At 32.1% G+C, this 13,796-nt stretch overlaps 3 protein-coding genes and 1 long non-coding RNA gene across 6 annotated transcripts in view; 3 read left to right on the top strand and 1 right to left on the bottom strand.

The window, feature by feature from the left end:
- The first annotated feature begins 1,799 nt into the window (after positions 1-1,799).
- LOC123699742 lies at positions 1,800-2,395 on the top strand. Its single transcript, XR_006752556.1, has 2 exons — positions 1,800-2,163; positions 2,296-2,395. It is a non-coding gene; the product is annotated as an uncharacterized LOC123699742 (long non-coding RNA).
- A 351-nt stretch (positions 2,396-2,746) lies between these two features.
- Positions 2,747-3,662, top strand: LOC123699705 (H/ACA ribonucleoprotein complex subunit 3). The gene is made up of 3 exons (XM_045646720.1): positions 2,747-2,926; positions 3,176-3,218; positions 3,491-3,662. Exons 1-3 carry the CDS (start codon positions 2,873-2,875, stop codon positions 3,586-3,588), a joined length of 195 nt encoding a protein of 64 aa, XP_045502676.1. The 5' UTR covers positions 2,747-2,872; the 3' UTR covers positions 3,589-3,662.
- Positions 3,663-7,411: 3,749 nt separating this feature from the next.
- LOC123699873 (anaphase-promoting complex subunit 2) lies at positions 7,412-10,541 on the top strand. The gene has a single exon (XM_045646921.1). The coding sequence runs from the start codon at positions 7,686-7,688 to the stop codon at positions 10,020-10,022; it is 2,337 nt and encodes a 778-aa protein (XP_045502877.1). The 5' UTR covers positions 7,412-7,685; the 3' UTR covers positions 10,023-10,541.
- Positions 10,536-13,796, bottom strand: part of LOC123699871 (probable Rho GTPase-activating protein CG5521) — a 40,404-nt gene continuing 37,143 nt past the window's right edge. For all 3 annotated transcript variants that reach the window (XM_045646918.1, XM_045646919.1, XM_045646920.1), the window contains one exon: positions 10,536-13,595. In XM_045646918.1, coding sequence (XP_045502874.1) covers positions 13,429-13,595 — 167 coding nt within the window. In that variant the 3' untranslated portion in view covers positions 10,536-13,428. The remainder of the gene's footprint in view (positions 13,596-13,796) is intronic.

The raw sequence follows: 13,796 nt of genomic DNA, 5'->3' as shown, positions 1-13,796 counted from the left end.
CAGATTTATATGTAGTTGTTGTTGCAAATAATAGATGTAAATTTTTTACCGCAGGAAAATAAAACATACCACGTGGTTGTTTTATTTGCCCTATGTGTTTTAGTTTTCGTTTGTTGTTTATTAATTTCTCTTTCAGATTATTAATAAATTCATTTTGTTTTAGATTTCCTCAGCTAAATAAAAAATGGGTATAAAACGTGAGACATGAGTTGATTGGACGCCGCCACAATTTGCAATATTGTGTTCACTGCATTTCGAGCCTACGTGTTATCAAGATGGATACTCTAGAAGAATTGTGCAATCTTACGCTTACGTTTTTTTTTGTTCCTGTAGATAATAAATACATTTGATTAAAGAGAGTGAATTTTTATTTTGAAATTTTTTACACATAAGTTACCTACTTTAAATGTGTAACTATGTGAAAATTAAACGGTTGATTAAATGACAGTTCTCATAGATGAGAAACTACTATTGAAATACATGCGTTTTCAAAGAAAAACCCGCATAGTTCCCATTCCTGTTGGATTTACGGGATCGAAAGTAATTTTTCCAAATTTCATTTTAATCGGTTTAGTAGTATTCGCGTGAAAGAGTAACAAACATCAATCCTCACAAACTTTCGATTTATTAGTAGGATGTTAGGAAAATGTTTTCATTAAGACTGCCCTTTTATTAACTTGTTAAAATGCTGCATGATTCCTTCATGCTGACTGTGCCTTTCTCCTCACTCCTTTAACTTTATCATCATTTCCTTCTTTATTTTAAATTACATTTCAAGTTTTAAAATTTCTTTTATAATGTACTAACTTTCCGCCCGCGTTTTTAAAGAAAATCCTGCACAGTTCCCGTTCACGTGGGATTTCCGGGATAAAACCTAACCTATGTGTGTATGTACAAAATTTCATTGTAATCGGTTCCGCAGTGAAAGAGTAACATCCCTTCTCACATAATTTCGCATTTATTATATACGTAGGATTAAACAAATAATGTATTCAACTGAAATTAATTATAAGTTTTGTTTTTTTATTATTTATTATTTCACGAAACCGTAAATGCAAAATACATTCACGATTTTATCGATTGAAGCACATCCCATCACTATCACCTTCTATCTATCTAAATACGTACCTATAGTAAAAATGGTGCCATGACTATGTTGAAACGTAGCTTGTTGTCTATAGCTGTCTCATTCTTTGGTTAAATATTTGAAACAATGTCCCCGAATTTTATTGTTTAGAGTTGTAAAATAGGTAGAGGGTAGTGACTTTTCATAACAAACTGCTTTTCTTTTCCAACTAAAATGCGTAGTTTTTGTGAAAATCGAAAATGAAAATAATTTTTTTAAGGTTATTTTTGTACTAAAAACGACACTTTTATACCATTGTATATGTATATTGGCAATATTTTTAAATAGATTTCCGGATTATTAATTTATATATATATATATATATATATATATAACAATTTCTAAAATTATATTAACTACCTGAAAAGGTATATAGCCAAAAATTTAAGTTTGTATTTACCACGTATTTACGACTGACGACATGCCATAGATAATAAATGTTATATGACGCGTTCACGATTGTAAATATTAAACATAATTAGAAATTGATTTTTAAAATGAATTTGTCAAAAATAATTTTAACTTAGAAAGCATTTGATAATAAAAATAATTTTACGATACATAAATAAAATACAAACAAGTTGTTTAAACCTAAGTAGTTTTTTTTTTTTTGAGTGGGAATCGCCCTAAGGTCGCTTCTGGCACTCGCCGGCCGCTGCCGCGGCACGCTCGCTTCGCTCGCTCGGCTCGTGCGGCAGTTCAAGAGTTAACCTAACACGCTCGTCGCTTCGCTCCTCGCTACCTATTTGAATACTAAAAAAAGTAAAAGTTAATCGTTTTTAAAAACTGAAGCAAAGTGAGATATAAAAATAACATTAAAATGTATCATTTATACTCTATGATAAGCTAGTATATTTGTATTGCTAATCTGTGATCTGCGTCATATTAACTTATCTGTGGCTTGTTGTATTGTTGTAAATACAAATTATTGGAACGATTTTTGGCTATAATAAATTGTTAAAATAATATTTTAACAAAAAAAATTGTAATATGTAAATAAAGTAATAGGTACATGAATATATTTAAAAATAATGCGTGTGAGTGGGATATTTAGACATTTTGATACTATAATGGCTTAAGATTTTACTTAAAGTTGCGTTTTTAGTACAAAAATAACCTTGAAAAATATCATTTTCAATTTCGATTTTCACAAAAACTACGCATTTTAGTTGGAAAAGAAAAGCAGTTTGTTAAGAAAATCCACTACCAGCTATCGACTAAACAGCAAAAAATAATGAAATTCGGGGACATCGAATCAAATATGCAGCCCATTCTTTCATACGACGTTTTCTTTAGATAGAGAGAAACAAATATATGTAAATTGTATACGCTCGATACAAGTACTCTATAGGTTAATTGCTCTTAGGGCTCCTTAGTACCCCCGTTTTTGTGCACTATGGCGACAAAACAGCTCGAGTGAGAGCGTTCTTGTTCCCCACTTGTCTCCATCTAACTAGCTGACCATGGCCAAACAATATGGGATAAATTTATTGAAAAATGAGCGTGTAAATGTCCTGTACATATTTTAAATTTATGTTAGGCTGCTATTTAATTTAAATTCAAAAATGTATATAATATTCTGTGGCTCTGTGTTTGTCAATTGTCATTTGTCACTTGTCATTTGTCAATACTCACATGTACATTTGTGTACGATAATCTGCTGCTAATCTTCGAGTGTTGATTCCGAATCCGAATTATAATTAACTTGTTATTTTGCTTGGATATTAATTGATTAGACAATTAAAAATGTATTTGAGATACTTTTTAAACGAGAATGGAGACCGACAATACACATTAGCGGTAAGAATCACGTGTTTACCTTTTGTGGTTAACTTCCTGTAATTTAGAAACATTACCCAAATGTATGAAAAAGATAGTCTTTAACTTCGTTTCGTGTTTAGATCCTGGTTATCATTCAAATTTCTTTTTCTTTAACAATAAAAATGCATAAAGCGTGAACCGTGTTATTTTTTTTTATATGCTTAGCCATAACACTACCTGAAAGTAGGATTTTTTAGAATAACATCTTAAATAAATTTAATATTTCAGACTATTGATCCTAGCGGAAAACCTACATTGTCTGCACATCCAGGTATGAATTAAATTTTATGTCAAAATAGGAAGTAATTCACACTTTGTATTGTTAGTTGTTACCTCTCGATGAGATGACATTATGAAATGAAGCATACACTTCACAAAAATAATATATAATACATGGAATATAATTGGAACTAGTGACACGATTTGTATGTAAAGAAGTACAATGTTAATCATAAATATAATTATGAAAAAACAAGAAAAATATTATCATTATTGTTATTTTGCCTATTATTTGGTCCAACTAATTGTTTTTTGCTTTTGCAGCTCGTTTCTCTCCTGAGGATAAATATTCAAGACAAAGGATCACTATTAAAAAGAGATTTGGTTTGTTGTTGACTCAACAACCAGAGCCTATTCATTAGGATGCAACAATCTAAATACCTATAAGTATATTAGTATAAGTGACTAAATGTAAAATAAATTTATAACAACACAATTTTTGTCTTTTTTTAATAAGCACATTATCCTATCCTACTATTGTAAATGCGAAAGTTTGTTAGGATGGATGGATGTTTGTTACTCTTTCGCGCAAATACTACTGTACCGATTACAATGAAATTTGATATGTAGGTAGCTGAAGACCCAGAATACGACATATCCCACAGGAAAGGAAATGGGCGGATATAAGTACATAATATATTGTTTCTGAAGGATATATTGTTTCTAGGAGTCTATGAGATTTAATAATTTGTAAAACGATCTTTAATTATTGTAGTTAATTTCTGGTTCTAAAACAGTCTTATTCTTCATTTTATAATTTTGTTTCTAAAATTAAGACACTGATCAGATGTTTAGACTTATTTCTAAATGAACTTGAGATTTAGTAGTTCAATTTAGGATAGTGTAGCCAGTGTGTAGTGCATTAACGTTTATACCCAGTATATACCTAATATAGCTTTATAGGTATAGAAAAAACTCAATTTTTTAGTGACAATGCGATAACACATTCCCAATGCTTAATTGGCTTCAAACTGAGTCCGTATATATTATATAGGGTTGATGTACCACTAGTTGACCATTTAAGCGGTTTTATCTTTAGCTATATATAAAAAACGGGTTATTTGTTTTACGTTCAATGTTATTTTTGGGACACAGATAATTGAATAGTCACTGCAACTATTGTTCTTAGTATCAATTTGATAACCTTTAAAGGTTTTATGAAAACTACTCTGAAAGTTACTTCTGCTAAAAGTACCAATACCTGACCACTGATCACCAATATCTGACCATCATTGCTCTAAAAGTTGACCATTTTCAAAATGGACAAAATGTCCTTCTTCGAATATTAGTTTTGTTTAATAAATAAAAAAAGTCTGTATTTATATTGAAGTTTATTTTATTAAATGTTATAAATCATTCTTACAATACTGTTATTAATCCTTAATGACTATACCTACGTACCATACAATCTTTTCTTCTTTCTCTTTTTCCTTCGACACCCAGTAGTCTTGCCATTTCTTGGAAGTTGTAGCAAAGGGCAAGCGTTCAGTCTTCTTTTTTAACGGAGAATCAGAAGGCCATATTAAATGTTTGCCAAAAGCTGGGCTTATTTGCTGTTGCATTTTAGTTATTAAATCTACTAATTTGGGCGAAGGAGGTTCAAGGAAATGACTGACTGAAGTTGATGTTGATTCGAGATGCATTGTTGGTGTTGGAATAGGACTTAGACGGCTTATATGGTTTGTTAAATTAGGTATAAGCTATGATATATAAAAGAGCTAGATACGTTACCCGCTCTCTATTTTGGCAAGAAAAAACTCAGGTAAGTGCCCGAGTTTCACTTAGTCACGCACCATTCAGCGTCGTGGCTGGACGTTCTTTTTGTATTTTAATCGGCAGTTGTTATTACGAAGTACATGAGTGAGACATGTATTATGTCTCGTGCGTGAGAGTGAAAGAGAGAACAACTGTATTGGTGATAATGCGTTAGTAAGTAGGTATGTATTAATTACGCTGTTTTTTAGTGCAATGATGTTGGCGTATGCCGCGTCTACTAGTATAATAGGTCATTGGGTATAAGCACAAAAAAGCAAGTCTTTCTTAGCAAAATATAAAGAACCAAGAGCTGACCATACTGGTCAACAATAGGCGAAAAATTGTTTTTGTTGCTCCAAAAGATAACCAGGCCGCTAAAAATCATGAAAAACTGTTCATGCCAAAAATGAAGCCTATAACAGAATGGTTCAACATTATGCCTATAACAAGACATATAAAGAGTAATCGATTGCATTCAAGATAAATTAATATTTCCCAATCAACTCCCGATAAAAACTCTTAGTAAAAAATGTGATTACCTAAATACCTACTTATTTACATCTTCGTGTTGAAAAAATGTCGATATTTCTGACCAATAGCAGCAAGGTTTGTTTTTATTTTATATATGATGTTGCTTTATAGAAAAAACAATAAACTATCATCTGGGGCTGCCGTATTTTCTTAATTGGCGCGTATATTTGAATTTTGGTCATGTATTGGCGCTTGGTCAGCTAGTGGTACATTGACCCTATTACTCTATGAACTGAGTCAATCATAAGTTGTGTCCAGACCACAGTCCAGACCGATCCAGCCGTAATTTCTTTAAAAAAAAAGACGTGTGGCACTCGGGGACTGCCGCGGTAAAGCTATTAGATAGGGAGGCGAGGTAGCTAAATGACGTAATTCAACGGCGCGGCGTCGCCGAGACTTATCAAAATCGAAAGAGAAAATAATTTCGAAAAGAAAAGCTTCTATGGTAAAAACCATTTTAGCGGTGGGTTTGGCGTGTACGGATTTTCAAAAATGTAAAAAAAAAACAGTTACTTGGGCATTCTCGAGCGCGTCAGATATTCATACTACGTATGCCCCAAGTCCCCCTGATAACAACGGTATACTAATCTGCCGGTTTGCGTGGTGGGGCTAGGCATATAAATTCGTCAAAAATGCACAAAAAAAAATTTACTCGAGCGCGTCAGATTTTCGGAAGGGGTGTTAAGTAGGCCCCAAGGAAGCTCCCCTTAAAACTGACGATTACGACATGACGATAAGTTATGATGAATTTTTGAAAATGCAGAAAAAAAGAGTCCTTTTGAAATACTCGAGCGCGTCAGATTTTCATAGGTTTATCTCGGTATCCTGAAAGCATATTTTCTTAATCTGACAAAAATGTTGGTGGGTTCTCTTAATCTGACCGAAAAAGGTTTGTGGGTTTCTTTTTTTTAATCATCGTTATTTCATATCAATTTTTCATAACTCCCTCAGTTTCCGAGATATACACAAAAAACCGGGAGTTTGACTTTTTACGATGCTTCAAGTAAAAAAAGTTTTAACTTTGGACAAAAATGAAAAGAGACCTTTTTTTGTAAAATAAAATTACCTTTTTTGTTTATTTAAACTTTTTTTTTGGAAAAAGTAAAGTTCGCGACTTATATGCTGCAACGCGTTTTTCGGAAGATGAAATGGCTCCTCCAGACTTCCGGTCATGCGGAAACCGGCAGATTTTGTATTTTTAGTAAGTTTTAGATTATATTCTTCAAAATAAAAATAAAAACAATCGCGCTCGAGAATGCCGGATTAACGTTTTTTTTTTACAAGTTTGCGACCCTATAACTCGGCGGCGTCAAGGACTTATGGTCAGATTAGTTAAATTTAGTCTTAAAACACTAAAATCAACCCCCAATATCTTAATCTGACGCGCTCGAGTATTTCAGACTATCGATTTTTTTTTACTAATCTGATCGTCTATCCTAGGCGCGCGTCACTACATATAGAGCTAAATAGTTAACAAGGTTGTTCTATTAGGTCTAAGGTATCTCTCATATCTTAAACTGCCACGCTCGAGTATTACAGAAAATTCCCCTCTTCGCCTCCCTATCTATATTGCATGCTATGCCTTCATGCCACACCTCCGCCCGTCGGAGTGGGGAGCGTGAGGTTTTTTCGTGACGGAATTTCTCGATTTGGTCCCCGCGCTCAAGACCCGAGATAGAAGCTATGCAATAGCTTAATAAGGGAATGTTTCTTTTCAGCAAAATTTGCTATCTCCAGTATTTGTATTATCTATGACATATTATAGTTATCTATGATCAATACCTAGTCAATTTCAAGTCAATTTTTGGTCAATTTGTCAATTTGGTCATTATCATGTCAATAGTGTCAATCAATGTCAATACAAATTTCAAACACCAAAAGTCAAAGATCAAAACAATTTCATTTTCAATTTCAAAAATTCAAACTTGAAAGTTGAAAACCTCAGACTTCAGAGTCAGACTACAATCAGACTATACGAATTGCGATGGGCGATAGCCGATGGTAACTTATTTCAAAATATAAACTTTAGCGTATTGTGATTTGTGTGCAAAGAGAATACAAATACTGTTTGTGTGTGGTGTCCATCACTGAGCAAGTACCAAGTATTATAGTAGTGTCCATCTTTGGTAGATCTATAATTTAAAGAGCTACAAGTGATTTTCTTTTCTGTAAAATGTCTCTCAAAGGCGATGAACTCAATGTTTATTGGAATAAAATTCACTACGGATTTCCGATCCTCAACGATACTTTATTTACTGACTGTACTGAGGCTGAATATACACAAATACAAGAAATAATAACCAGTTTAGGTATTCAGGTTAAAATACGCGATCTTGTTATTGTTAACATGGAAAAATATATGCGTCAACATATAGTTCCTACGTTTTGGGCAAAATTTATTAAAGTAGATGAGGAGATAAAGGGCTTTCAGCTGTTCAAATCTGCAGTAAAAGACTTATATGAATCAATGAGAGGTTTTTGTTACATGCTTAGAAGACTAATAAGACTAAACAGTGTTTGTCCCAACAAAGGACCTATTTTGGGTGAGAGGGATATTATTAATGGATTTAGGCAACTAGTGAGATCTACCTTACTATCACAATTGCCTGTTGATTTTCATGTTATTATAACTCATTTTTATAAAATAGCATTCAATGTTTTTGATAATGAAAATGAAAATAATTCAGATATGAGTGTTGACGTTACATGTGCAGGATGTTATAATGAATATTCCGAGTGTAGTTGCTCATATATTGTTAAAGTTTTCCATGAGACCAACAGGAAACTGATGGAATTACAATTGCTGGAGAGACTTGCTGGACAAGTGCTTACAAATTTTATACAAGTAAGAATGGAAACACACATACAAAAACTCTGTACTGGAACTTTTGATGTTTCACATATATCTCATTTAGAAAATTGGTTAGAAAAAACTGTAATAACATGGTTGACACGAATATATTGTGGAGGATCATCAAAAGCGCCACCGGACAATAAAAATATGCAAGATGCTATTGACAAATTTAATAAAAAATTGAGCTATTTCTTGTATCATACATATATGAAACTAAGAATTGATCAGTTATTTAACATAATTATTGAATATCCCGATTCTCAGCCTGCTATTGAAGATATCAAAGCTTGTTTGAATAAAACAGATCTGTGTGCCTCATTGTGTAAAAAATTACAAACTGCTTTAGAGACCCGACTTCTGCACCCAGGAGTAAATACACCAGATATACTTACAGCTTATATTTCCACTATCAGAGCCCTTCGATATTTAGATCCATCTGGAGTCATTTTAGAAAAAGTCACAAGGCCTGTTCGTAGTTACTTAAGGAATAGAGAAGATACTGTTCGCAGTGTTGTCAGTAGTTTGACAGAAGAGGGATCTGGTAGTGAGTTAGCTGAGGAATTAGCTAAATATGCAGCTACTACAGGGGAAGAGATTGACCAGGAAGAGGCCTGGGATGAGTGGGTTCCTGAGCCTGTGGATGCAGATCCCAAACAAAAACCTACCAATAATAGAAGCAATGATATTATATCAATGCTTGTTAATGTTTATGGCAGTAAAGAATTATTTGTTAATGAATATAGAACTCTCTTAGCAGATAGATTGTTAGCACAAAGTGTAATCAACACTGAAAAGGAGATACGATACTTGGAGTTGTTGAAAATAAAGTTTGGAGAGTCTCACTTACACTTTTGTGAAGTAATGTTAAAAGATATTTCAGATTCTAAGAGAATTAATGCTCTCATTCAACAGGATGCAAACTTTGCAGATTTAAATCAAAAATTTACATCAAATGCAATGATATTATCTGCTCAATTCTGGCCCCCCTTTAAGGATGAAAGTTTGGAATTACCAGAGGAAATTAAACATCATTTAGAAAAATATACAAAAGCTTATGAGGCATTAAAAGGGAACAGAACTTTAAGTTGGAAACCTCATCTGGGCAATGTTAATATTGAGATTGAAATTGGTGAGAAAAAATTAGATTTGACTGTGTCACCATTTAATGCAACTTTAATTATGCACTTTCAAACAAAACCAGAATGGTCAATTGATGAACTTCATCAGATAATGCAAGTGCCAGTAAATGTATTGAGAAGAAAAATAACCTACTGGCAGTCACTCGGTCTCATCTCTGAGAAGTCTCCCGATGTGTATGTAGTCGTTGAGGAATCTGAGGCGAATAAATCAAATGTAACATCAAATCAGGTGCAAGAAATGATTTGTGAAGATGACGAAAGTGAGAGTGTGATGGCCTCAGTACATGACCAAAGAGAAGGTGAACTTCAGATGTTCTGGTCATATATTGTTGGTATGTTAACCAACTTAGAAACTTTGCCATTAGAGCGAATACATCAAATGCTCAAAATGTTTGCTTCACAAGTTCCTGGCGCAGAATGCCATATGCTAGAACTGAAGCAATTTTTGGATACAAAAGTACGAACACATCAACTTGTATTGCAGAGTGGCATGTATAAGTTGCCAAAGAATAATTGAGTAAGTGTGTAGTTATTTAAAGTATTTATGTTCAAATAAAATAGATTTTGTCATCTCATAAAACTCAATCTTAGAAAGACTTATGTATCGTAAAAATAATAAAAAAAAACACCAGTTTGGAATGTAGAAAGCTGCCAGCAAAAAACTGTAGTTCAAAACCATTTGTAAAGAACTACATTCTAAATAATAATGATGCAGAATCCAAGGGTTCTTAAGCAATTCCATGGATTATCATCTTATTCATTTATCCTCGAACCTTGTATGCCTCTGAATCTCTCTATTGTGTTTTAACAAAGTTTGTAAATTCAGTATTACTGAACATTAAACTTTTAAGAATCTTATTGTAATAAAAATTGTATATCTATAAATGAAAAAAATTCCTTGTTTCATAACATTACCTAAACCTTCTTATGGTGTCTATGTTCATGTGTGTGTAGTGTGTATGTATCGTAGCAAAAGTTAAACGATTTATTTGAAGATCTGATGTATTGAAGGTTAAATTAAATACAAATAAAGGTATAACAGAATTTTATTTTCACCTTTTAAATATAAAAATTTGGTTATTATATTACTTAAATATCTGTGAGTTACAAATGTGTTATATTTTAATACATGTTGTATTTTTAGACTGTATGAGTAACAAATGAAAAAAAAATTAACAATAAACCACCACAGTTACAATAGTTTACATTAATACTTCGTGTTCTCATAATACATAATATGGTGTCAGTCTTAACATCTAATAAATACTGTTTAAAGTAAACATAATCATAATTCATAGATACTGTAAAATAATACAAATAATAATATAATGGAATGCATTCTAGTACATAATATACAAATTTAAATAAATGCAAGCAAACTGCTACATAAGGTAATTTGAAAATAATAACTCAAAGCTTATAGAATACATTAAGAACAGAGAAAGTGGAAAATAATGAGAATTTTTTCAGTTAAGTTTACATTTTGGAATGCAAAATAAGTTGGGTTCATATTAAGTTAAGATTGTTTGGTTTCTTGTATTATCAATAAATATACATATTTAAAATAAATACCTTCCTAAGAATACATTTTAATTATTGTACTTATAAAATATGTACACCCAAACAAATAAAACATAATAGGTATACATTATTTGGCAAATCCACATAACTAAATTGAACCCAATTAATGAAATATTTAATGAAAATTGAATAAAAACGAAAATTTAATACTAAACAGATCTTTTAAAAACGTAAAATAGAAAAATAACAACATTACTATAGCCAATTATAGAAACTTTAACACGATAAGAGTTAGAGCCATATTAATAGAAACATCTATACAAAAATAAATATTAGAATATTGTAAAACACTACAACAGTTAAAGCTCTACAAGTAGTTTACATATTTACAGATGCAAGAAAATGCTGCCAGTTTATTTGGCTTTAGGGTCTATAACCGCAAGTAGCTCGTTGGGCTAACAGTTTATATTCACAAATGGTAGTAGCTGCAAATTGAGTTCTATTAGTAGAGCCCAGCAAGGTGAGTTCATATAGGATTAAGTTGTCCCTAAAATTAGGTAAATTTTTCCTAGGTTAGTAAAGAGAATTTGATATAAATCGGAAATTTAAATCGAATTATTAATCGATATTATGATAATTAGAATATAATATGAACTCACAAAAATATCTCACAGATTAACATGAGACCTCAATTCAACAAAAAAAGTCATGAAAGTAGGCCAAACTATTGTTCAATGTTTGTAATGATACTATTTTTTGAATAAATAATGGCGATATTAAATAACAATTCTATTATATCCTGATCTCACCCTGCTCACAGAGGTTCTACCATTCCTTACATTTCTGTTTACGCTATTACATTTGCAAGTTACAATTAAATATTGAGTTGTTAACAGTCAAAGTACATGATCTCAAAGTGACGTTACAATTAGCTCTAGGCAAATATAAAAATTTAGATAAGGCTTGCATACTTTAGAATTAATTTAAATGCAACGATACTAATGTTAAATAACTTACACAATAAATTATTAAGTACATAAAATTTCATTAAGTCCGCATTAGTGCTTATTCTAAGAATCTCTTTTTGGACGATTCGTTAATTCGACTGCGATTCTTTGTAATTCACAAATCTGTTATAATTGTCGATCGATTTGTGCCAACATACGAGTCTTATCAGTCAATTCAAAGTGTTTCTTAAATTAATGTGAAATAAATAAATATTTATCTTAACAAATATAACTTTAATATCTATTTACCTTCATGCCGAGCAACACATCAATCATTGCAATTGAATTTTATTAAACTAAAGTACATTGATTGAGCGTCGCAAAATATATTAATACAAGTGTAAATTTAGCAATACCTTTTTATAAAGAAACTCAATGTTCTTTCTCAATTACTTTATCGTTACAAACAAAATCATGTATCTGTAACATAATATTTTTCAATAGTTTGAAGTTAGAAACTTTGGCTTTCTGACTCCTACCAGCATTCTGATCCTATTCTTTTGAGTCTCCTAGAAATTTATATTCTCTAGATGTTATTTACAGAGTAAAATGCAATGAAGATATTTTTTGGTAAGTGTAAAACAAAGATTTTAATTGTTTAAATCATTAAGCTAATTGAAAATTCGTCTAGCAATAGGCCTAATGTATTTTCAATACATTTGTAAAAAGAAACAGGGGAGAGCTGCAGTAGATCTTGGTATATTACGTATCAAACTGTCTCCATATGAACTACAATAGTAAAAAAATTTCATTGTGTTTACTGTGTGTTAGTTCTTCTTTATCTTTATATTATTCTTTAACAAACCTCAATGAGGCTGATATTGGGATTGACAATCATTTAATGAGTACTTCACTAAATCTGGGAGTCTGGAGTCCATACAGATGGTTTATATTATTGAAAACTTGCTTTCACTAAGATGCATTATGTGTTAAAGTGATAGTTAATATCATCAAACACTTGTTATTGTATAATATTATCTTCACTATGATGCATTAGGTATCATCAAATACTTGTTCTCAATAATAGGTGTTGTATGAGATGATCAATATCATGGAAAACTTGTCTCCACAGTTAGGTGTTGTATGAGGTGGTCATTATCATCAAACACTTGTCACTATTAGGTATCATACAAGATGGTAAGTATCAGCGAACTCTTGTTAGCACTATTAGGAGTTGCACTTGTGTAAACATTTGTCTTCACTTTAGGTGTTGCTCTTCTTCTCTTTAGGTGTTGCAATTCTTCACTTTAGGTGTTGTAATTCTTCACTTTAGGTATTTTAATTCTTCACTTTAGGTATTGTTATTCTTCACTTTAGGTATTGTAATTCTTCACTTTAGGTGTTGTAGGTAGGTAAGAATCATCGAGCACTAGTCTCCACTATGACGTCACTGGTTCACCGGTTGCGTCGTGGCGCGGGTGCTGGCGGGGCGGCCTGCTGCGGCCGCTTGAAGGGCCCAAGCCGCTTGACCGGCCGGGGAGATACCGAGTGCGGCTCGCATGACGCCCACGTGTTCGCGCCGTGGTCCAGCAGCGCTGCGGCTAGACGACCGCTGTTTTGATCTGCGGAGCGATATTTTGATTAACATATTATGTATAAATTTTTGCAATTTTCGAGTAAATACAAATTGGCTATAAGCTGCTTCGAATTAAATAACTAAATCCTTAAATTCACAAACATATTCATATTTTTTTAAAATTTATTATTTCACCGTTTGACTTTATTTATTAAAAAAATGTTGTATTTCTAGGTATTAATTGCAA

The sequence above is a fragment of the Colias croceus genome, chromosome 18 (assembly GCF_905220415.1).
Source record: "Colias croceus chromosome 18, ilColCroc2.1".
In the NCBI taxonomy this organism is placed as follows: domain Eukaryota; kingdom Metazoa; phylum Arthropoda; class Insecta; order Lepidoptera; family Pieridae; genus Colias; species Colias croceus.
The sequence above is the reverse complement of the archived record's forward strand: the minus strand, read 5'-3'. Positions and strand labels throughout refer to the sequence as shown.